This window comes from Lactuca saligna, chromosome 4, assembly GCF_052625555.1.
Source record: "Lactuca saligna cultivar CGN05327 chromosome 4, ASM5262555v1, whole genome shotgun sequence".
Taxonomy (NCBI): Eukaryota; Viridiplantae; Streptophyta; class Magnoliopsida; order Asterales; family Asteraceae; genus Lactuca; species Lactuca saligna.
Window position 1 is genome coordinate 15,416,807 of NC_136420.1, and position 26,941 is coordinate 15,443,747.

At 30.8% G+C, this 26,941-nt stretch overlaps 1 protein-coding gene across 1 annotated transcript; it reads left to right on the forward strand.

The window, feature by feature from the left end:
- Positions 1-13,424: 13,424 nt before the first annotated feature.
- NUDX25 (nudix hydrolase homolog 25) lies at positions 13,425-15,375 on the forward strand. The gene is made up of 6 exons (XM_078989302.1): positions 13,425-13,590; positions 14,345-14,395; positions 14,540-14,632; positions 14,712-14,809; positions 14,900-15,011; positions 15,103-15,375. Exons 1-6 carry the CDS (start codon positions 13,525-13,527, stop codon positions 15,208-15,210), a joined length of 528 nt encoding a protein of 175 aa, XP_078845428.1. The 5' UTR covers positions 13,425-13,524; the 3' UTR covers positions 15,211-15,375.
- Positions 15,376-26,941: the final 11,566 nt, after the last annotated feature.

Below are 26,941 nucleotides of genomic sequence, written 5' to 3' on the forward strand. Positions count from 1 at the left end.
AGAGGTGGACCATAAATATTTAATATTTAAAAAAATAATTATATAAACAAAATTAAAGGCAATATAAATGAATTAAGAATGCTAAAAGAAATTATTAAGGGCAATATAGGTATTTTATGTCTGAAGGGAGTAGGTGTGCAAGTTTAAATCAAACAAGGGACTGTCTGAATTAATTTATAAAAATAAGAATCAAGTAGGCGGAAAGATAAAAGTTTCTCTATTCTAAGAAGAAGGGAGAGTACCTTTTATTATGTTTTATGATAGGTCTTAATGATTAAGAACCATATCTTAATTGATACTATAAATGAGTCTTAGTGCAATTATATGTATGTATGTATGTATGTATATCCATGACTAAGTCCTATTAAAATTCCAATCTAAACTTTTAGTTTCGAAATGAAGTATAAATTCTCTCCCTTACATTTTACTATAGCGAAACAATTTCTCAAACTATGCACCTATGCAAATTAAAATTTTGTTTCCTATAACCAACATCGCTAACTTGCAACACTTAACATAATAATTATGCTCCCACTAGCATAATAATTACATTCTTACTAGCATAACAATTATGCTCCCACTAGCTTTGACATGTACCCAGAAATCAGTTGGACTTCTAGAAATCAATACCTATTGACTTTCTTACCAAAGTTCAGATTTTTGATATGTGGTGCTTCAATAAGACATTATCTAGACTTCTCAAGCTTACACACCATTTATTAGATAGCTTATGTGTGTGTCTAAACCTTTTCAGAACTTATAGCGATAAGTTCCAAATGTTCAAACTATTTGTCATTTCTCACAATTCGAACTATGAAAAAGGATGTCGTAATCGTACTCAAATTTGAGAACACAATCATCACACCGGCTAACTCTAATCCTCTAAAATCTACAAGTGAAATTGTTTCCTCAAAATCATTTTCATGAATTAGAAAGAAACCTCTTACCACTAAGATTTTATGATGTATGCGTTCCTATCCATGAGAACTTGTCATTTCCAACCACTATCATAAGACAAGGTTCATGAAAAAATTCAAACTCATATGGACTGAACTTGCTTATTCTCAATTTCTTGCCATCTAGTAGCGCAAGGGTCTACCATTGCTTCCAAATTGTTTTGCAGCTCACCTACACTGAACAATGTACTTTCACTGAACAAGGTGCTTCGCCTTATGTAATCAAATAAGGACTCATAGAACTCACATGCAAAGTTAAGTTAACTGGAATGGGTACATATCAAGAATATGTCAACATGATAGGTTATCATCCTCAAGTTGTGTGCTAGAGATTACTAAAAGGTTTTATTCTTGTTTAGTTCTTGAGACTATTCAAGACCATTAAGACTCCCACTGACCTTTTAACATATAAGATTCTCCGTCAAGCAACATTCCTTGACAAACAAATATTCAATAGTTAGTACGGATTCTTATCAAGATAACACTTCATGTGATTGGTCTTAGTTGGTCTTTGTTTTAGCCAAAACATCACAACTACCAATTTCAAATGTGAAAGAGTAAGAAACATTTCTACTCTACATTTCATGAGGTGTTATAAACCTACTTAGAACATGTTATTCAAGGTACAACTTGGAGTAACTAGAATATAACTCTAAAACAATATAACTCTAAAACTTTGATATTGGAACGAAGTATGACTCATCCTTTTTTATTTTAACCATTTTGACAATTCACGATGCCTCTTCTTAGCCATAAAAATGCACTAAGGTGTCTTTAGAGGATCAGTTATGATATGGTTCCATAATCATTAGGATGATCATAAAACACGATACTAAGGTACTCTCATTTCCTTTCAGATTGAAGAAACTTTTATCTTTCTGCCTAATTGATTCTTCTTATTCGTTCTTCTATACTTTGAAACTTTTCAAGGTATTTGAATTATACTTAAACTTGTAAGCATAACCATATTTATTGAACCATTAGTTAATCATGACGAATAGCCTTTATCATTCTCTGTGGTGGATCTGACCAGTTCACATCACTGTGCACTAGATCCTTCAGTCTCTCACTTGACTCACATACATATGTAAACAACGAATTTAGTCTGAATTTCACAAAGATTAAGATACTCATGCATCACACAATTCATTTCATATGATTCCAAATTTCTGTCCAATTGAAACTTGGGTGATGTGAATCATTCCTTATTTGGTAAATTATACAACTACCACAAACAATATAACCAAGAATGAAATTTATTTACAACATTGCTAATAATATATAAACACCGATTTTCACTAATATCATTGCAAGGATATCATAAAATAAGACAAAATCAATTTTTTTTCTTTATTTATAAAAATGCGGAAAACTTGTCCTTACAATGCAAATTCATATGAAAACTATGTTTCTAAATATTCATAAGCAATCTATCATAACTCCTAAGCAGCAACTCAAAAATCTGATCATCGAACCATGCGATCGAAATTCATCTCTTCACGATCATACTCGGCTTACTCTTCCTTTAAGCTTCCTTTCTTTTCTTCGATCCTACAAAACATCAAAATGCAATCTTATCACATAATTTATTAAGAATATATAAATAAGAACTTAATAGAATTATATAGTGTATATACCTAAAGTATAGTCAAACAATTTGACTTTACCATCCTTGCGATCTTTCAGGTAGGTACGACAACTTTGCATCCAATACCCATTCTCTTGGCAATAGAAACAAACAGACTCTTTCAGAATGGTACATGGGACTATCTCAGATTTAGCCTTTCTCTTTACCATTCGTTCAAACAATTTGACCTTGGCCGATCCCTTTCCATTGGGAAGAGAAAACTTTTATGGACTTCCAATGTCGCCATTGTCAATGTCCATGGAAGTTTGGGAGGTAGATCTTCCATTTGAATTTGCTTTACCAGTGCGCCAAATCATTGTTGATTCAACAACAATTAGAAAATATGTTAGATCAATAAGGGTCACGTCGTGATTTGTCATATAGTAGTCTTTAACAAACTGTCCATGCGACTCGGGAAGTGACTGAAGAACCAAGTCAACAACCAACTTCCTCGGGAAAATGACACCCAACATCCCTAGTCTATCCATATGTGAATTCATCTCCAAGACGTGTGCACATACAGACCTTTCATATTGGTGTTTGCTTGCCAATAGGACTTGAGTGACCTTGAACTTTTCAAGTCGACAAACACGTGGGCCAGGGAGAATTATTGGAGGAAGTGGAGGAAGAGAAATATGATTTCTATTTCCAGCTTTGCACAAAGAAGGAAATGAACTTTCACCTTCATCGACATGTGGAAAATCATCTTCGAATGGAAAGCCTTTTCTAAAGGATTGAGGAAGACAATTGTCAAAATTAGACATCTACAAAGGGGAGAAATTCAAGTTAGTTGATTTAATCATTAATATAACACCCAAATGAAATATTAAGGCTAGGATCCAACACAATAATTCACAATTCAGAAGATGGATGTTGTAATCCAATTGTAAATTATTTGTCGGTAGGTAAATGTCGATTTACCAATTCCACCACGAAAACAAAATTTTAAACGACTTAGGTTTTAAATGAAATTCCTAGATCTTTTGAGATTCATTGAAATTTTCAATGGCATGTTTAATCTCGATTATACCATTCAAGTTTGTGACTGGGATACAGAGGATCACAAACAATGTGTGAATAACCATGCAAATTAGCTTGACACTTTCGAGTCGTTAACCACTTAATTAATGTGTCGGTTAACCACACACGCTCCATTGATCTATGATAATTCTCAAGCTACCAAATTCCATCATTCATTAGTCCCATATTAGTGTGCCGGTGGACCACACACATTACACTAACAACCAATAAGGTGCAATATGCAATTTCATAGGATAGCATCAAATTTAAATTTTCCTAAAGTAACTAAGATTGAGAATTTATAAATTGTTTATTTACTTCATATGTTCATTATACTTTTAATGAGAGCTTGGTGTCCTATCTTACCCATTCGGCTAATGACCGTCCACTAGTTAAGAGTGCGATGGGTAAGCGTGGATACCCAATGACGATCATTTTACAGGACGCTTCCTTAAACACCCCTTATAGACCAGCTTCGTGAATGAGACATACTAACAGTAAGACTGACCTTTTACTTATACATATATAATATATTAGACTTTTAATTTTATATAGTATAAGGGTGTATTTTAAACTTTTAAAATACTAAGGTAGTGTTTTTTTTTGTCTGCAGATCTGCGTAGCCTCTTCTGTCTGCGCCGCGCAGACCACGCGCAGACATTAGCCTTCGCAGACTGTTTGTTTTTTTGAAGACTGCAGACCTAAAAATGTCTGCATGCCCTCTTCTTGGCGCAGATGTGGATAAGAGTCTTCTAACATCTTCAAACATCTTCTAGCCTAACATAACATATATATATAGATATATATATATATATTAAGTTATATTTTTTCCAACTTTGTTAATGATAAACAATTTGAAAAAAAATTACAAAACTTAAAAAAAAAAAAACGTTCGACGATACACACATGATATTTTTGGCAAATTTGTAAATAAAGATTTATTACAATAATAGTTGTTGAAGTTGTTTATATAAATATGAAAAAAAAATCATAATATAATCTTATTTTTTTTGCCAAATTATGTAAAGTATTATTTAATACAATATCGTCAATTTCTCTAGAAAATACTTATGATATGTTTTTAATAGATTTAAGTGAAAAAATCGAAGTTTATTTCTGTCCATTTATATATCAAATTCTTTGATCACTAATTATAATGTTTAGTTATAACTTTGCAACAAAAATTGTTGGTTTTTATCAAATATATACGTTAATTTATACCATTTTTATTTCTATTTTTATATAATAATACATAAAAGTTGATCTAGATTCGTTAATTATTTATAACAAAATCATAAAAATATTAAAAAATCACTTTGAAGTTTAAAAAAAATCATTTTATTTATATTTCAATTTATTTTAGTAGCCCGCAGATGTTAAAAAACAAACATTCTTCTTTTTTCAGACTGCAGACGTTTGGTCTTCCCCTTCTACTGCAGAGGTCTATAGATGTGGTCCGCAGACTGCATATATTTTGCCTCAGAAAAAATAAGCAGCACCTAAGTGGTTTAATCTTTTAATAAATTAGACTTTTAATTTAGTTAAATTTAAATCATATTATGGATTTATTAATTTTCTCTTTTAATAAACACTTAATTAATCTTATTAATAAAATCCAAGAGGGTGTATTTTTAAACTATTCAAAATACCAAGGTTCTAAATTTAAGATTTCAAAATTAAAGCTATTTAGTCAAATTTAAAATTATAAAACCATGAGGTGCATTTTTGAAACTTTTCAAAATTCTAGGTTAACTATTTGAATCAAAATAATCTTATATCATCCATATTTAATCAAATCTTCAAATTTTGATAAGGATATCTCATACCAATTAGAATAATTGAATTTAGGCATTAAAAACGAGTTATTGTAATTATCCAAATCAAAATTTGGCAAAAAAAAATCGAAAAATATGGCACCAGACGAGTCAACTGGTCGAGTTGGGCAAGGAACTCGTCGAGTTCACCTAACTCGTCGAGTTCCAAGATGGACTCGACGAGTCTGGCTGCCAGACAACAAAAAAAATCGATTTCTTGTTCTTTTGGCTGTTCACTCTTGCATATATTCAATTGAAAAAAAACCTAGGCTCTGATACCATTGTTGAGTTATGAGCATTACAACAATCCTATGGTGTACATGCAACTCTAATTGCTTTGGATCTAAGTTTTTCTCTATTGAACATGCAAATACAAACTCCAAAGCAATAAACTTAAACTCACATACAATTTTCAAAATCTATGTATAAACTAGGGTTAGATGATTACCTCACTTGTTATATTGTAATAACAAGAACAATCCTTGCTTGATCTTGACTCTTGAAAGCCTAGTACCCAAAGAGTTGCACCTCTAATGGAGTTACAAACACCCAATGCAAAGAATGACTTGGAGAGGTAAGGAAAATCGGCCAGGTTTCTTCTTAGAATGCTTAGAGCCGAAATTCCTACGTAGAGGGTCTTTAAATAGTGTGGCTCTAGGGTTTTCAGGTGGAAACCCTAATACATTGCTTAGGCACCAAGTAGCCCACAAACTCCTTCTTTAGAGCCCTTGGACGACATTTATAGGGCCTCCTTATAGGATTTTGTCCACTCCCCTCTATGGAGTCCATCAACATAGTCATGCAACTATCAATGATTTGCACAACCAGTCCCTCTATTATTAATCAGTTCCTTTACTCCTAAAATTAATATTAAATAAATTTCTAATTAACTACTAATTAATAATATGATTTCCAAATAATATATTAATCCTGTAATATATTAATAAAATCATTATAAGTACCAATTTATTATTCATATAATAAATCATACTCTCTCTCTCCACTAGTCATCCTATCAAGTTGCATGAGTGAAGGCAACCCAAAAGAACCATGCTTATAATCAAGTCAGGTACATACCAAATATAGTTATGGGCTTAGACATCTAATCCAACAGTAACAAGTGGTAAATTTAAGTTTAATTTATTAGAAGAGGTAAATATATTTAGGTGTTTCGTGTGGAAAGTTATGCATGGAAGAATTCCAGTAACAAATAATCTAATAGCACGAGGGCTACAAGCAAAGTTCTAAATAAAGTAAGGCGTGACTTGGCGGCAAGGTTAAAGTTAAGCCATGACAAGCCTTGACGAGCCATGATATTTTTCAAGGCGTGACTATATTATAAACATCAAAAGATATAAATCATATAATTGTTGAATTTTATCAAATATATGAAGTTTTTAGAAGTGTTATATTAATATCTAATAGAAAAAAGTTAACAAAAGCTTATTTATTTTAGGCCCGATAAAAAAAAAAAAACCACGTCGTGAAAAAAACTCGCGCCATAACGCGATAAAGCGCACATTGACTCGTTATTTGGGCGTCGTGCTTCACAAACCCGCCTTAGACGTTTTCGTAACGGATACACCACGCCTCGCGTCATGGCACACCTTGAGGCGCGCCATGACACGCTTTTTAGAACCATGACTCAGTGGCGGAGCCAGGATAAAAGTATAGGGGTATCCCAATTTTATTTTTAGGGTAATCGAAATTTTTTTCCTGGGTACTTGGGCTTCCCCGGTTCAATTTCATCTTTAAACCCAAACCTTAATCGAATCCTTAACTAGCCTCAAGTCTTGTTATATAAACATGAAGTTGAAGTATATTTTAATACTTGAATTGATGTGGGATTCAAAGTAGAGATAAAATGAAGTATGAGGATAGCAGGCTTATATAATAGACAAAAATTGTTGAGTTTACATATGTTTGGCGATGTGGCATCGAATAACTGGGAAAATAAAATAAAAATAAACAAAGAATATGCAAGGGGCAAGAATTGAACCTGAACGCTATACTTCAATAAGGCAGTGCCTTAACCAGTAGCTCTACTATTTGTTTGTGTTTTCTAATTGAAGGAATACATATATATATATATATATATATATATATATATATATATATATACACACACACACACACACATTATACCGAAAAAAATTGAAGAATTCGTAAACAAAAATTACACTACCGAAAAAAAATTGAGGGGTATCCCGGGCTACCCCAGGATCCCCTTGGATCCGCCTATGCCATGGCTACAAGTATCAAATCAGATGTCCACTTTATGCAATAATCTAATAGTACGAGGGCTACAAATAATCTAATAACACGAGGGCTACAAGTGTCGAATCGGTGAATCATCTTTGCAGACACTTCTGGATTTTTAAATGATGTTGTATTACTGTTAATGGGTTCTCTAGTGTTACTGAATTTCTTAATACAAGCACTATTTGCGACAAATGTCAAAGGAAGAAAGTGATTGACGATGTTATTCTATTTGGAGTATTATGCTACTTATGGTCGCCATGAACGATAAGATCTTCAAGAATAATCGAGTTGCTCCACCGAAGGTCACAAATGATATAATCTCAAACTCATACTCATGGTGTAAGCATAGGAGTCGTGAATTATGGCGGTTGGGCTGAATGAAGTTGTTCGCCATTTGCTCATTTATCTAGTTCCCCCTTTTAGTTTTTGATTTTTTTTCCTGTTTCTCCTATGTTTTTGTTTTCTTTCTATTTGTAGTGTTTATTCCGCCATGCTTTAGTTACTTGTTCAGTATGGTTTTTTAATAATATTTTCCGTTTCTAAAAAGAATTATATATATATATATATATATATATATATATATATTGAGAAAATAAAAAAGGTTGAGAATGGGGGAATCATTCTCAGCCATTCATTTTATCTAAGCATAAAAAGACACGGTGACAAACTTGTAAATATGATTACAACCTTCAATCTTAAATACGTATCTGTAGAGAATTAGATTACAGTTCAAACTCATTCATCGTTCATCATCCAAATTTATTCTCCAACTTTCAACAATCATCCAGATTTCTTCAATTAAACCATCATCAACATCATCCAGTGCTAATCAATGATCGATCTTCGTCAATAATCAACACGATTCAACAGTTAACAACAAAAATTCGTTTTTGGTTCTTTTAATTCAACCTTCAATTGTGCTTGAATACGATCAGATCTTCAACATCTATGATTAATTATACTCCCAACGTTATTAGATCAACATCATCGATAATCAACAAAAATCCACTTCATATCATTCATTCAACATCGATTATCAAATAAAACTTCAAAATTAAGGTTATAAAAAGATCAAATCGTTTTTTTTTTTTTGAAAAACTTCATATAATTCTCTATCAATCTACTCTTTTGTAAGATTTAAATAGTCAAAATATCATGTTTTTAACATTTAAAAAAAAAAAGTTAAATTGTATGCACTCCAACTGTTTGATGAAATGCATAAACTAAATTACCACGTTATATTCATATATGAATTTATTTTCTCAGTATATGATTATTAAAACAAAAAAACAAATATGCAAGTCTGTATGTGATTCATATGTAAATAACATATAAAAATTATATATATTTGTGAAAATGCCTTGTAATATTCATATGTGAATATACTGTGTAATATTCATATGTGAATATACTGTGTAATATTCATAAGTGAATATATCATCTAATATTCACAAATGAATATACTATGTAATATTCACATGTGATATACCATGTAATACTATGTAATATTCAGATATGAAAATATTATCTAATATTCATAAGTGAATATATTATCTAATATTCACAAGTGAATTACTATGTAATATTCATAAGTGAATGCATCGTCTAATATTTAAATATGAATATACTATGTATATTATATGTTATATTCATATATGAATGATACTTAAATTGTAAAAAAAAAATCATAGTTTTTATTCATAACTGAATAACGAATGTACTGTAGTAAAAATCTGATTGATTTTTTATTCACTTATGAATAACGATAGCTAAAAATATAAAAAAAAATAAAATTTGTATTTTATCTTAAAACTATATCAATATGAATGTATATTTGTAGAAAATAAAAAATTATGAATTTTGGTATATTTAAAATCTTTTTTCGATAAAAATAGCTTCTTAAAAATAAAAAAAAATAAAAACGAAAAAACTATGTTTTTGTATATATTAAGGTAATGATTAGCATAGTTTAAAGAAACATGTTTTGTTGGAAAACACATGTCTATTTCTTTCCTATTTTTCCTCTCTCTCTCTCTCTCTCTCTATATATATATATATATATATATATATATATATATATATATATATATATATATATATATATATATATTCGATCGGTACTTCCGTTTAAATTTTGATTTTCAACCCCTTTTTTTTTTTTTTTTTTTTTTTGCAGTTTTGGATTTCGTATGCAATTGCAGCCACAAGTATCTACAATTAAAATGATAAAAGAAAATAATAAAAACAGGTGCTTCCACTTAATGACTGAAAGTCAACGCTCTTTCTTAACGCCCACTACCTTTTGTCCTTCTTTTGTCTTCTTCTCACCTTTCCCCCAACCCATTTGACCTCATCATGCTTCATGCTATCGTACGCTAACCCAACCCTTTCCACCTAAAATTCCAAAAATAGTCCACCATCCATTTGATACCATGTATGCTGCCTCACCTTACTTATCTTGGACTTCCACTATTTTAATTCACGCTTTCTTCCAAATCTAACTTCTCATCACTCCACAAATATAAACTTAAAAAGAAAGTTATGAACCACAACAAATCTTATATGAGAAATCAAATATTTTTTTATAATATAATTTTAATATATAATTTTAATATATAATATTTTTTTATAATATAATCTACCATAATAAATAAAAAATAATTTTAATATATATCTTATTTTCATTACATTTAACACATGTTATTTATTATTATTTTTTTTCGTTTTCCACTTATTATTATTATTTTTTTTATGTTTTTAATTTATATAATAGATACATTAATTCTATTAATATTGAAAATAAATGTTATAACCGTTTTTTTCTTAGGCAAGGTGTATATATTGTATTTATTTAATAATATTTCTAGAGATTAACATTAAGCATTGTTAAGTTATGTATTTATGTAAATGTTTTTTTTTAATTTTCAATATAAATTTATATTTAGCTATGTATACATATATTTTCCTAAATATTCTTAAGAAAATACTAAGTATTTTATCTATCTATAATATCTTTTTTATATGTTATATGACAATTATATATATATATATATATATATATATATATATATATATATATATATATATATATATAATACATATTGAAAAAATGAATGAAATATGTATACATTTTACTAAACTCAAGACATATAAAATTTGTAGTGATTAATAGTATTTTTATATAGCTACACATTTGAATTTATAATATCTCCATTTTAATAATTAAACATTTAAAATTTGATAACACTTTTCATCATAATTTTATTTTAGGATTTATTATTGTTTTTAAGATAAAAACATAATATAGATTCTAACGATCCTAACGACAAACACAAACATATAAAACTATATTTAGATAAAGAAAAATCAAATGTTATGTCTACAATGTCAATATTTCAATAATTTTTTTATTAGTATATATTTAAGTACCTACTTATTATCATTTCATTTGTATTTATTTTTGAAAGTTTACTTTAAAAAAAATATCTAATGTTTACACCTTAATTTTCAAAATCATTTTTTAAAAATATGTCAATGTTTTTTTATTTGTATATATTAAATTACTTACTTTATTCATCATTATATCCTTTTTATTTATGTAAAAATATTACTTTAGAAAATACGTATTTTTTACAACTTTATATTAAACTTTTATCTTTAATAAACCCACGTACTATACAAGTCTTACACGTAGTCCCTTATTAGATTAAGATATATGTTAAAATTAAAACAATTAATTAATTAATTAATTAAGGATGTTTAATATTGTTTATTTAAATAACATATGTTTATGATAAAAATGTTTAATAGTTTTTCCGATGTCAAAATAGAGTTAATTTTTTTATGGAATAGTTTATCCGGTATGAATACGCAATAAGTTGATAAGTTGTTATTTGACAATTTTTGCTTATAAATATAAAATGACCAATAACATATATATATATATATATATATATATATATATATATATATATATATATATATATATATATATATATATATATATAGACACGCATATGAAGGATAATATGGTAAATTGATTTAAATAAGTGTAGATTATTTAGATAAGTTAGAGGACATTAACTTATCAAAAAAACTCCTTATTTATAATTTTAATCTATCAACATGTCATTGTTTTATATGAGAAAGAGGTTAAATAGGAACAAAATATAAGAAAAACATTTAATTTTTCATCTTATGTATGTAGTTAAAGGTTTAAAAATGTTAAACTACTATTTATCTTGAAGATTGCAAAATAGTGTTACAAATGTAAAATGTATGTGTGGTAAAGCTTACTTGGGAACCAAAGACATAATATTTATTTGTATAAAATTATTTAGAAAAAATAGTTAAAACTTTTGAAAGATATAATATTACATGAAATCTAAAAACTAAAAATATTTTAGAAGCTACTTGAAATAACTTTTAAATTATGAGTTGTTTTTGTTTTACGCTTTGGAATAAAACTTTTAAACTCGGATTCTCGAACAATTTATTTTCCTAATTCATTTTTTTTAAACTAAAACCTACAAGTACAAGACTATTAAAATTTTAATGTCGAAATACCCATAATCTACATAATTGAATATATGCGTTTATTAAAGCTTGACTAACATTTATAAATTAAAATTTTCAACTGATATAATTAAATAGAAATATTATTTTATCAATTCATATAATATGTGTTTGTATTATGGTTGTCAAAACCATGATTTTACTTACAATTGTTTTATATATACGGTAAGATCCTAATCATAAGATTATGACCATTACAATTTAATATTGATTAAGATGGAATTGAACTTTAACTTCTTAAACAATAACTATGATTTTTGTAGATGCAAACCACAATAATTAGGAAAGTAAACATTTTAAGCGGAGGAAGAAATAAGATAATTATTGCTAGGTATAAACCTAAAGTCCCTAGATTGCAAAAGAGCCTAACCTTTTGTGGCGAATGTATGGAGTTTTAATATTTTATGAGATTTTCTGCGATCTAAAATGTTCTGTTAGAATTAAATGAATGATTTTTAAGCTCAATTTCAATTCCAATTTGAATGAACTTTCTTTTATTCTAATCATGAGCTTTTTTTGAATAGAAATGACACATTTGTAAGGTTTAGAAACTAAAAACTTGAAGATGATATAAAGAATAAAAATGTGTGAGATCGGAATGAGATAAAATTAATAAATCATACAATCCTAGTCGGGATTCTAAAACTATTTTTAAAAAATTATTAAAAATCATATTTTTTGAAATTCGTGGTTATTTTCAAATAGTAAGGAAATATTGTTTTTTACTAAAATTATTTTCAAGAAAATAAATATAATATTGGGATGAATATTTGCGTTGTGGTTATTTTCTCATTTTAAATTTAATATTGCCATTTTATTCTATTTTATATGTGTTTTACAAAGCTTTCTATGTTTTGCCTAACATTCTATAACAAAGATATTCTTGATTATGACTTTTAAAAAAACTAATACGCGGATATTTACTTGAAAAAGGTAAAGCGAAATCGAATAATTGATAAAATTGTTTTTGACTTAGATTTAAAGCAGACGACTGGAGGGTTCAAGATAAGACAGTGGGGCAGCAAGCATCGGATCCTCTCTTTTTCAACCTCAAGGGTGCGCACGATAATCTCACTCGCGTCCTCCGTCATCTTCACCGTCATACAGACTCTTCCCCTGCATCTATTTTCGGAGTCTATATATACACACCCACACGCTCTTGTACTGACATTTCATTGACTTTCTTCACAATCTCTCTCTCTCTCTCTCTCTCTCTCTCTCTCTCTCTCTCAATCTCTCTTTACTTTCTCTCTCTAAAAACATCAACTCTATGGACGATCTGCCCGCCGGTTACCGGCCGAACGTCGGCGTATGTCTCATCAATTCCGATAATCTGGTAACTAGTTTTCCTTTTTCTGTAACTTTCATTTGCAAATACAATTATGAGTTTTAGAGATTAGAGTTTGTTAATGGATGTTAATTACTCTGTTCATACTACGCTAGTATTGCACTGTTAGTTTTTGTATTGTAGATGCTGGACGTGGATTCAATATCAGTGATTTCATCTCCTTTTATTTCGATTCGTGTTTGATATTACGATCCGCTGTTACTTATAAGGCCTCAGTTTTGAAATTAGATATATACGTTTCTGATTGATTTTGGAAACCGAAGCCAAATATGATTTGCTTTTCGCTTGCGACTCTGTGCTTTTTGTATATTTTAAAAATGATATAATTGAAGGTAGGAAAACCTTATATCATTTCGTATCTTGAAATGTAAGGAAGTGATTTAATAGGTTTATTAGGTGATTGATTTGATGGTTGATAGCTCTATTTGAACAACGTTTGATGAGATTTATTCTTTAAAAAAAGTGTGATGAATTGATGAGCCTTCTCAATGAAGTTTCATTCTATTTGTTTATTCATCTTCTATGTAATTTTCTAGTCCTCTGCATGTGGTCTTTATGGTTTTGTATCGGATCTGGAGAAGATTGTGTGATTGAATATTTAATTAGTTATAAACTTCTCAATCATTCAACTTTAATTGGATTCGGGCCAGATAAAACTTGATTAATTTTAATTTATCATGTGTTATATATTATTGATTTCATATTTTTAAATGAACGATGCATCCACTTCTATTATCTACAGGTGTTCGTGGCTTCAAGGTTAAATGTACCCGGAGCATGGCAAATGCCTCAGGTGATTACTTTTATCACTTTCTGTTTATCAATGATTTGAAATTCCTCTGATTTCTAAATTCAAAAGCTTCGGGCTTACTTTCTCATGACAAATCCTCTTTATATCTTTCATTCAATTTGTAACTGATAAAAGTTTTGTTGTTAGGGGGGGATTGAAGAGGGAGAAGAGCCAACTTCTGCAGCAGTGAGGGAGCTTCGAGAAGAAACTGGAGTGGTTTCTGCTGAAATAATCGCAGAGGTTAGAATTAGATTCAAATTTTTATACTATATTTGTGTTTGATAATTATATTTCTAAATGTAAAGTATGTTTTCTTTAGGTTCCAAAATGGCTGACTTACGATTTCCCTCCTGCTGTTAAAGCTAAAGTGAATCGTTTATGGGGAGGAGGTGAATGGCATGGACAAGCACAAAAATGGTAAATTTCCTCTCTAAGTCTTAACAAAAAAAAAATAAAAAAATCATCAGTTCCTGTTAATAAGAAACACCATGAACAAATAATTACTAGGTTCCTGATGAGACTAACAAAAGATGAAAGTGAAATCAATTTGGCAAGTGGTGAAGTTGATCCAGAATTTTCAGAGTGGAAATGGACAACTCCTGAAGAAGTCATTGAACAGGTTAATAATTATTATTAATCCATCTTTTCTTCATGTTTTATTTATTGTAAACTTGTTTATATGAAACATGCAATAATAATAATAATAATAGGCAGTGGATTATAAAAGGCCAACATATGAGGAGGTTATAAGAACATTCAAACCTCACATACATGAAGGTGGAAAAGGTGCAGCCAAATGCTTATCGACCAAATGGTGAACAAAAATGTGAAATGAGGTTGGTGTTTATTTATTTATATTTTATAGTAATTGTTGCATTATATTATATATATAGCTCTACTTGTACATGAATGTGATATGATCAGAACTTTCTCAGATTAGGTGTCCGTTTATTCGTAATGAAATCTGCTTAAATTCAACTTTATTGCTTTTATTCTTTGGTGGCCGATTTTGTAGATGAATATGATGATGATTGCTATATCTCTATTTGAAAAACTTGGTTTTTCACCTAAATTGGACACTTATAATAATAAATATTTGTGGATGCTTTTACTTATGGGGTTGCATTGCTTCTTGTTTGATGAGATTGAGAGCTTCGTTACAATATATTGCATGTCCAAAATTGGAGCTAATGTGAAGAAAATATCTGACTTTTGTTGGCGATAACTTTTTTTTTGAACGGTTTTTAGAGATTGTTGACACTACATCAATTTCAAAGATGTACATAGAAAAATACAACCCAAGGCGTATAGAGAGAGTTTGTACTAGGTGTGTTTTGCATACTATGGGAATCGTTTTACTTTCTTCAAACAACACGATTATACAATTAAACGATGAAGACATTTTTTATTTGAACAAATTTGATACACTAAAAAAAAACGTTTTAAGATGTTTATGGATGGAGAATAGTTTGTATATTTAGTTCTTAGTTGACAATGAGGACCATGAGCTCATGTTAAGATTAATCTAAGTTCGTTTTAAGAAAAATTGGTTTTAAAAAAATGGTAGCTGAGATGGCCTCTGTCAATTCACTTCATGGCCCATACATGAGATTAATTATTAAATACCAATAATATTTTGATTGTGAAGACTTTTTTTTTTTTGACTTCTATTATATAATTCTACAAAGGTTATAAAAAAATCGGACTCAAATGTTTGTATTTGATGTCACACTTTAACAAAATAATAAAAGAAAGGTTGTCTTAAATGATATACGGTTCAAAGTTCAAACAAGTAAAACAAGAGCACTAAAATGGAAAGAAAAGATTGAACAATTGCAAGGTTCCTTTACAAAATCTTAATTTCCATACATCTTCATAGGAAAATTAATTTAAATTAATTTATGAGAGTAATTATCTTTTTGTTTTGTTCATATTTGGGTAACTTTTTTTTTGTATACATATACACAACGAACTTATTGGAAGTGTTCACATATGACAGTTATGACAGACTGTAGCAAGTTATAATTTATGTGATATATATATATGAAGAAGATAATTACCTATGAGGGTAATGAACTATTGGTTTTGTTTACATCTAGACAATTTCCTTTTTCTATTCACATTTGACCATCCGATTTGTTGAAGTTGTTTGCATAATACTATTCTTTTAGAAATTTAAATAAGCAGTTGAAGTGGGAAAAATTGAAGGTTAGATTTTAGAAATTGAAGTCAGTATTTGGAGTCCACTGCAATCCTCACAAGAAGCATTTTGTGAGGTTGAGAGCTTCCTACACAAATCAAATGCTTGTATATTTATTTTCTTATATCCTACCGAATTTTATTGGTAAAGTGATTAGAGTTCATTTTTAATCTTCTTGTCGAATACATCTAACTTGTCAATGTCATCATGGTGAAATTTTAATATGGTCCAAGTACACTAAAATATTTTTCTTAAATACACCTTAAGGATCTAAGTACGCTAAATGAAACTAAGGTATTCCCCTTAAATTGCTAACTCACTAAACCTTATGCTTACCCAATTATAAGTTTAAAGGTGTACTAGCATACTTTAGGTGATTGATTTATATGATACTATGTGATGGGTTTTGATAACTAAAAATATATTTTTTATAAAAAAAACTTAAACAGAAAATGGAAAACTTTTAAAATAACTTGTTTATTTTTAGAGCATTTTAACAAAACCACAAAGAGGATCCAAATATATGAACTAAAAAGATAATAACAGCCATAGGAAGTTAAGGATATAACATTTGAAGCTTTTGATCCCATTTGGAATTGGGGCGTTGATGAAGATAACCAAACTCAAGGAACAGCTTCTCTATAATATATCCACCATCAAGAGTAAAGTACTTCGAATGCTAATTCTCATTTTATATGAAGTACTTCTTAAGTCTGTAAGTACTTATCACAAATAACACTAAAGGAGAAGCACATCTAAGCAACATTTCTTCACATTACTTCAAAAGATATGGAGAGAGGATGTGAAGAGAGAAGCTATAATTTTTGGAGTTCTTCCAAGGGAAGACGAGTGGTCATTTTGCAAGCAACACACTCTCTTATATACTCTCATGCAAGTAAATCAAATCCTTTAGAATATTTTAAAGTAATATAAAGGAGACTAAACATAGAGGACAGGTGAGGGGAGGTTAACAAACAATCTCCCATGCCCTTAGACAACTTCGGTCATATGGTAAAAAACAAGAAGACAAAAAGTTAGGCTAGTTTCTTTAACCAAAAACTAACTAACTAGTCAGTACATAGTTAACTAATGTGTCCAAAACTTTGTACATGAATTATTAAATCACACTATATGATATAATAAATATTTTCTCTCTCTTTAATTACATTTTCATTAAGCAATAATTATTCCTAAAATAAATACAGGATTTGATTATATTTATTAATAATCATATTAATAATAAGTATTCAAAGTGTGCCACCTTGATAAAGGTGTGATCATATATGATCATATGTTATTAACAATATCATTCAATAATTATTCTTGAACATATAGATCCAACAATCTCACAGTTACACAAGATTCATTACAGATTGACATAGACACTAATTGGTGTCTAGAAACAGGCAATTGCACTAACAATATACGAAGGGTGCCATCTCATTAACAACCAATTCTAGGAGCTCAAAGCTACAATTGTTATTAAATGTGTACTATCAGTTATTCATTTGTCTCAAAAATCATGTTGAACATGAGATATTGTCACACCCCCAAAACAAACGGCGGAAATGTACAGGGGCTCGTGCATGACTTCATCTTGAAATATCATCACAATGAATATAAATTAAACATAACATCAGCATTACCATGCATAATATAATACAACTGCCATTGTTTACATCAAGTACAATATTTTAAATTACATGACCAAAGCGTTAAATGTATGATGATAACAAAATACAATAAATTCCACATTCTTTGCTGACATTCCGCTTAACGATTCCCTGAGAATACAAATGATTTTTGAAAACGTCAACATAAATAATGTTGGTGAATTCATAAGCATGTTTGCATGAAAGTTTTTGCATGGTTGGTAAAACACCAGAAAAGCCGATATTTTCTGAAAAATGGTTTGAATGTAATGTGACAAAAGCAGATATTAATGTATGTGTGTATTATGTTTTTAGAAATGTATATGAATTTTGTTCCAGAAAATTCTGTATTTTTTGTCGTAAGTAAGAGTAATGTGTAAATGTATTCATTCCAGAAAATCTGATATTTTCTGCTTTTAAGAGTATTGTAATCACGAATTCCCAAAACTGAGTGTCTATGTATGCTTTTAGTGTCCCCAAGATTTATAAAAGTATACCAAAATCTTTGTTGGAGTTAATCTTTAAGTGAGCCATTACAACCATGCTTGAAAAATGATTAGTTCGCCTGTCTTGGTGTTTTCAGGTGCCGGTTTGATTACGGTAAGGTTTGTTGCCCTAAACTAGCCTAGTCTAGCTGTAGCGAACAGCTAAGGCGTGGGGGTGTCACCCCCATATAGATCTATACACAAACTCTAACTCTCCCTCCAAGAGACTCTGATTATAAGTAGAGGCTACGATCTTACACTCAAATGTGTCAACCCACAAGTCTCACTAGATCCTTAACTTGTTTACGAGTATTGTATCACACCATGTATAACATTTACGTATATGTTTTAAGTTTTCAAATCCAAAGTATGTAAGTGATTGTATGAAGTCCAACAGACATATAAGTGACCTTTAAGGCCAGCTAAACATATGATTTTTAATCCAAGCCCAATTAGCATGTGGATGGACCACGAAGGCCTAATAACATGTAAAAGGGTAATTCAGGCCAAATAGGCATGTAAATGAACCACTAAGGCCTAATACACATGTGATCCATAATTCAGGCCCAAATTAACATATAAATGGACCACAAAGACCCAATAAACATGTCATGGAAATATTAGGCCCAATATGCACTTAAATGGACCCCTAAGACCCATTAACCATGTAATAAGAGTATTAGGCCCAATAACATGTTATCAGTGTATTTCGTCCATTTGTCGTTATTTTGTTCTTGTTTTTGCACACAAAAATGTCTAATTTATGTAATAGAGACATTTTTGGTCCATTAGACTGAAATTATACAATTTTAGTCACCTTTTTGGAAAATTTGACACTTTAAATACCTAAAGACTTAAAAGTTTTCATTTTATGGGCTTAATTCTTACTAAAATGACATTTGCGGCTCATTTTGATTAGAAACTTCATTTTCGGCCCATATATATATATATATATATATATATATATATATATATATATATATATATATATATATATATATAAATTGACAATTTCGGCCCAATCTTTATAAAACTAACATTTGTAACTGATTTTTAAAAAGAATGGCATTTTCGACCCAAATTTTGTAGAAATAGCATTTTAGGCCCAAAATCAATAAAAGTGCCATTTTCAGCCCATAAATCCAAAGATTTACATTTTTAGCCCATTTTTGTATAAAATGACAATTTGACCCATAAAATTCAAGATTTTTACATTTTAGGCCCAAGAAACTGTAATGACCCAAATCAAGGCCCATTATGCAAAAATTTACACTTTTGGCTCCTTGAAAATTTTGATTATCATAAAGACCCATTTTGAACTATCATGAATCTTTTAGTCATTCTAAAAACCAAAAATAAACTAAAAACCTCAACTTTTTGTTTATATGTCAAAAATGGTCCTTTTTCAAGATTTTGTTTAGTTTCTCATGGATCTTCACATTTTTAACACATTTATCTTTATAGTAAGCTATAAGAAATGTTTTAGTTTACAAATATCACTACTTTTGGATAGAGATTTTGAGATCTACAGAGTTTTCACACATAATCACATTTTAAATCAAGAAATACACACATAACATGCATAACACTTAGATCTATCACATAGTAACTTGTATTCTCCCCTAAAAATCATATAAAACCGAAAATAAAGAGGGTATGAACTCACATTGCTTTGTTGTTCTCGGTTTGAAGAAGAAATGGAAGGAGATGGTGTGATTGTCGGCCTTAATAAGCTACTTGAGAAGTTTTGGGGCTTAGATGGGTTCTAAGAAGCAAGATCACGAATTAATGTTATGTAAGGGTGTGTTCTTAGCTAAAAGTGGAATTTAATAACTCAAGGATTATGACAACTTACCAAGTAGATAATATTGGATGAAGAACAATTGCGATTACTCACCAAAGTCACAAAAATTGCAAAGAAAATGAGTGAGTTTATTCTTGAGTTTGAGAGGAACTTGGGAAGGTTTGAATGAACTTGGAGTGAAAATGTGGAGAGAGGGGGGGGGGGGGGCTTCGGCTGATAATAAGAGAATAGAGAGAGGGTATGTGAGGTGATGTTGCATGGGAATCCACCATGCAACAATGATGTGTCAAGTGCAAGATTTTCCTCTTTTTTTGTTTATATGCATAATGGGCCTACAATTGGGTTTAAGAGAGATGAGGATGAAGTGATTTGGTCTATTTTTGGTCTTGTTCGAATTTATGAAGCCCAAAAATTATTTTTCGGCCCATTGGGCCCTTAGGAGAGTTCACGGCCCAATGAAGCCCAATTAAGAGGGTTTACGACCCATTAGGGCAATTTGGAATTATTTATGGCCCACATGGCCCAAAATGTTAAGTTTTATGAATGTGGGTCAAATTAGAACCCAATTAGGGATTTTAGGCCCAAAGTAGTCAAGTTGAAGGTTTATGGGTCCATTAGGCCCAATAAGAGGATCCTAGTTCATAGTGAACTTGAACCAAGATTTCTAGGGTTTTCAACTCATGATTAACTAATTGGAATGTTTTGTATAGAGTTTTGAACTTCACTTGTGAACCTTGATTCAGTTTGTTGTCATTGAATAACCGTAGTGCATAGTATCAACTTAGAGTTATAGGCATCACAATAAATGATGTTTACAAGAGTACAAAATTTCCTAGCAAAAAGGCTAGTTGTGACAGATATGGATCGCGATCAATCTCATGTGGTGTTCAACTTTTAATAAGGAAGTAGATATCTAACTCTCAACGAATAAGAGGTACAAATTGCATCTTGACTACATACGCCCGTCATGTAGTTCAAGTTATACCCAACTTTGGCCCTTCTAAATGCCATTTATGAAACAACGTTAAACCATGTCAAATCACAAAAATTCCTACACTCAAGTCCAAAATATGTATCTTAGGTCGAAGAATACAAATATACTTCCTTAATAAAACATCATTCATGACTACGATCCATAAAGTGACTTTGATACGGGTCATGTCCAATACTTGTTCTCCAATAAAGTACCTACGAAGTTGGTAGCAACTCTTTTTATTTTCATCTCCATGAAAATCAACCAATCTATTCATATTAGTCTTACCTCACAGATGCTCCCACAACTATGAACGACTATGGACATTTAGAATAACCAAGTTATTGAAGGATTAAACATGCTAATATAGAAAACAACAATTATTTATTGAGAATACTATATCCAATTTATCAATTCATTACAATATATGTTGTTTGTATTGTTCCAATATCCAAATACTCAATTTCAATCATTTCCAATCACTTGAAACAACAAGGTCCTATAGCACCCAACATGACTTTCGTGCTTTAGCTAATGAAGGGATTTTGTTAACTAGATTTGACAAACTTGATGTGTATAAACTTTATGAGTACTAACATTCTCAGTTATGTATGTATGTATATATATATATATATATATATATATATATATATATATATATATATATATATATATATGGGAAAAGTGAATATACCCTTAAGGGTATATAAGCTTAGGTACCCAAACACACCATAATATATCATTTTGTTTGATATATTCATTATAATGTTCTTGAAATTCAACCTTAACTTGATTTACTTTTAAGATATTCGAAATTTCATTATTATATTTCTCTTACATCACATCTTTTTTCTAAACACATACTAGGCTATATATATTGTAGTTGAAAATAAAATTATGTAAGAGGAAGATAAATGGGTAATTTATAAAAAATTTGGAAGTAAATCAAGTTAGAAGTTAAAATATAAGAATATTGGACAAGTAGAATGTATTGTATGATACAAGATGATGTATTATGGTGTGTTTGGGTACCTAAGCTTATATACACTTAAGGGTATATTCACTTTTCCCTATATATATATATATATATATATATATATATATATATATATATATATATATATATATATATATATATATAGAGAGAGAGAGAGAGAGAGAGAAAAAAAACTCTTGAGAATGTTTTAGACACTTATATATGACTTGGATACTAATGCTTGCGTAATGGACCTTAAATAGGCCCAAATCCTGAGGCCTAAGGCCTTAGCCCAATCAGCAAGAATTGCATCGCAAGCCTCACAGGCCGCGCCACGATGTGGGAAATTACATAAATATTTTACAGTTAATTCCATCATGCTCCGTCCATTACTTCGACCTTCCTTGGACTTAAAATATCAATAACCAAATAAGGAAAACATAACCAGAACTCGAGTGTTACTTGTGTCCATCACCTTTCTCGCGTCGCAACAAACTTTCACTCGCATCACAATTTATATTTTACCACACACCACATTCTCGTGACACGTGTTCACCTGAACACATAGGATCACACTTCTTATTTTTGTTTTCTTGAATTTGCTTAAGAGGATATGTCAAAAATGGCCTCTTACATGTTGAATGGACTTTAGTCAATACTTAAATTTTGGGTCATTACACCAACGCCAACACATTTAAGGATTATGGGTATACGAAAGGGGATAACTGAGGCTTATAGGGTCAAGGGTAGATCCTATCAACTTATTACATAGGACTCAGGAGTGGTACTCGTGGTGTTTGCTGGTATGTTTTTGATTATGTTATTTCTTATGTTGTTCTTTCGTCTTATTCTTTTATGAATGTTTAATAGACAATTTAAAGATACAATTCATAACTAAAATACATTTCTGATTCCAAATCCCATTCAAATACTATGTTGTTGGATATGTTATGACATCGATTCATATGTGATCTAGTTTGATAATTAAAATATTAATATGCTCTAATATCTCATAATTTCCAAGAGTATTTTACTTAAAACATGATCTTCAAGTAAACTTCAATTAGTTGATTAAATCTAAACAAGTTTTTAGATCAAATCACCAAAAGACTTTAAGCTTTATGAAATTGTTAACAAAAATGTCTAATGTTCCTCATATGCTTTGGAATGTTAAAACATTTAATCTTTGATTACACTCATTTTGATTTATTTGAAAACAATTAAGTGTATGTCACTAACTTCAAATCACAAAACATTTACGAATTTCATTATTTGACTAACAAGAATGATATAAGCCTTAATTATTGGTAACGTGAAAAAAGTACAAATCAAACACATAATGAAACCAAATCAAAGATTACTAGATAAACAACATGAAATTCATTTCACATGACAATCCAAACAACAAGTAGTAGAGTCTAGAACCAAAAATGATATGTGAAAGTAGCCAAACATGACTAACTTAGAACATAATTTTAACAAGTTTTGATCTTAAAACAAACTTAAAAAATGAAAATCAAAGTGTTTCCTGCAAGGTCACACCTTATGATCTGATGAGTTAAACACACTAAACGCTGACTACCAGCGCCAACATTGGCATCAACGCCAACATAAGTATGATCAACGTCAATGTGAACCCAATGATCTTAGTGATCATTTGTATATTAGATAGTTATTATATGTATATATAGAATAGATATATGATCCGTAATCTTAGTGATTAGGATCAGACCTTTACATAGATTAGTTACACCCCCAAAATAGTAGGATCTTCATTTTTTGTAATTATATATATATATATATATATATATATATATATATATATATATATATATATATATATATATATATATATATTGTACTATTAGGGTTAAACCCTAATAGAGCTTGGTGTCGTCTTTTTGACGTGTTCTCTTTGTGAGAACTCTCTTTCTTAGTGAAAGTATCTTTGTGATCATCTTGTTCTTTGTTCTTTGTTCTTTGTTTTTTGTTCTTTGTTTTTTTCTTTATTGTTTATACTTGAGCGTATCCGGTTGATACAACCATTTAATTGGTATCAGAGCGGGTTTATGATACATCAAGTTACCATGTCTTCCTCATGTAATCCTAAGTCATCTAGCTGTTATCAAGATCCATATTTTCGATGAACACAACTTTGCTGCATGGAAATCAAAGGGTATGGACGTTCTTGAGATCATGGACTATGGCATGTTTGATGTCATTAACAAAGGTAAAATCGCCTCTATACATCTTCCAACGACAACACATCTTTTGGTGGTCTAATTCAAAAGTTTGTGCATGGGTACAACAAGGAAAAGAAAAGAATTCAAAACCTTGACGTGAAGGCAACGATTGCTATTGGAAACTCTCTTTCATATCATGTCTATCGATTGGTTCACAGCTGCTCAACTGCACAAGAGATGATGAACACCTTATCAACCACTTTCGACAAATAAAGGCTTTCTTATGATGAAGTTAAAAAAGGTAAGTGTCTTATGGCTAAAATTAATGAGTCCTATACTAAAGTACCAAGGAACATCATCAATACTTTGAATACTGACCTTTCTCAACCTGTAAAGGACTCTAAGTCTCATGACTGGGACTCAGCCTCAATGTATCAGGTAAAAAAATTAACTACTCTTTTGATGAAAAAGCTGCAACATTCATAAAAATCGAAGTAAATTTAAACTTTTTAAATACATTCCAAAACCATAAAGTGTTTACAAATACTTTTCAAAATATTTATGACATCAGAGTTTTCTTAAAATCATAGATGTAACACCCGGTTCCTGGTACGTATTTAATTCAAGTAATTTCATATTTTTCTCTGGGACTCGACAAGTTGGAGGCCCAAATCGTCGAGTAGACTCGACAATATTCGGGGACTTTAGTGACCTACTCGACGAGTCGGGGGACCGACTCGATGAGTAGAAGCTGTTAGGATGAAACCCTAATATTTAGGGTTTGCACCCTATTTAAGCATCTTATCTCGTCTCAACCCAGCCTCCATCGTCCCTCCCAACTCAGAGAAACCCTAAATTGAAACCCTAACCTTGTTTGAATGATCTTGAGCCATTTTTGTTTGTTTTGTGGTGGTTTGAAGCTTGAAGAGGAAGTAGAAGCTTGGGGATTCCAGGAGAAGCAAGAAGGTCCAAAGGTTTTGCTTCATTCTTAGTTCATTCAAGGTAAAAAGCTTCAACCTTGATCATCCAACTCATATATCTCTAGTAAGGGTTCATTTCTTCCGTTTTCTAAGCCTTGTAAGGCCATATTCGGGATTGGGTGTGTATCATGGAGTTACACTTCAGATCTGGAACCATTGATGGTTCCCATGGCATAAAGGTGCCAACTTTTTGGCCATGGTAAGCCCATGCACCATATAAACCCCATTTTAGAGCCTTTTGAGCCAAAAACCCCATGCATGGACATCAAGTTCGTAGCTTTACGTATAAAATGGACCCTAGGAGGCCAAATCTATGATTTTGATGCTATAAGACCCACTGAAATCGACTGTATAGTTTTGGACCAAGAGGGACTCGACGAGTCGTTCATAGGACTTGGCGAGTCGAGACGTTTTGCCCATCAAATACTTTCTGGTGATGAACCAGGTGCTAGGATAGAAAAACACTTAGTTGTCTAGGCTCATTAGGAACATGAAAACCGTGGAACTCGACGAGTATATGAGCCAAATCGGCGAGTTCAAGGAAATATCCCAACCCCATGAAGACGGACTCGACGAGTTCAAGGAGAACTCGGCGAGTCATAGACTAGACACATTCATTCGGATGAAGATGAACTCGATGGGTTCAATGATGAACTCGGCGATTCGGTTGAAGAAGGTACCAATGTTTTGGTTGAAAGAGAACTCGTCGAGCTCTTGTTGGACTCGGCGAGTATAGTCAAGGTTTTAGCATCTTGAGGAAGTGGGGACTCGGCGAGTTAGGGGACCAACTCGGCAAGTCAAGTCAACTGGATGTTGACAATTGACCAACGTTGACTTTGACAAGGGTTTGACCTTGAATTTGACTTGGACTTGAGTTAACCCTTGTAGGGGGGGGGGGGGTATTGAAAGACCCTGTATAGTGGTTTGGTCTAGGCATAGTAGTTGATAGAAGTAGATGTGTAGTTATGATTGTTTTGTCATGAGTTTACGGTTGGAATGTATTTACGACCGTAAACTCCTTACGGCCGTAAACACCTTACGGTTGTAAGTCAGGCTTATAAATAGGGAGTTGTGTCAGTCTTTATTTGTTGTTGATACTTTTGTATTCTCCCAAGTTGTATCAGACGTTTTATAGCATTGAAGCGTATGCAAGCTTGGTATTTTTGTTCTATATTTGCTTATTAATTCGTATTTGCATCTGTGATTATCTTTGATCATTGGTAGATCTGTTTTTTGGGACTTTACAATTGGTATCAGAGCAAAACCAGTGTCAAAGACGTTCAACAGCTGCGTTTT

Excerpts from the sequence above, each read along its gene's own strand:
- NUDX25 (XM_078989302.1), top strand. The coding sequence starts at position 13,525 with ATGGACGATCTGCCCGCCGGTTACCGGCCGAACGTCGGCGTATGTCTC. Across the intron at positions 14,633-14,711 it reads CTGCTGAAATAATCGCAGAG|GTTCCAAAATGGCTGACTTA; the intron begins GTTAGAATTAGA and ends TGTTTTCTTTAG. Across the intron at positions 14,810-14,899 it reads CATGGACAAGCACAAAAATG|GTTCCTGATGAGACTAACAA; the intron begins GTAAATTTCCTC and ends AATAATTACTAG.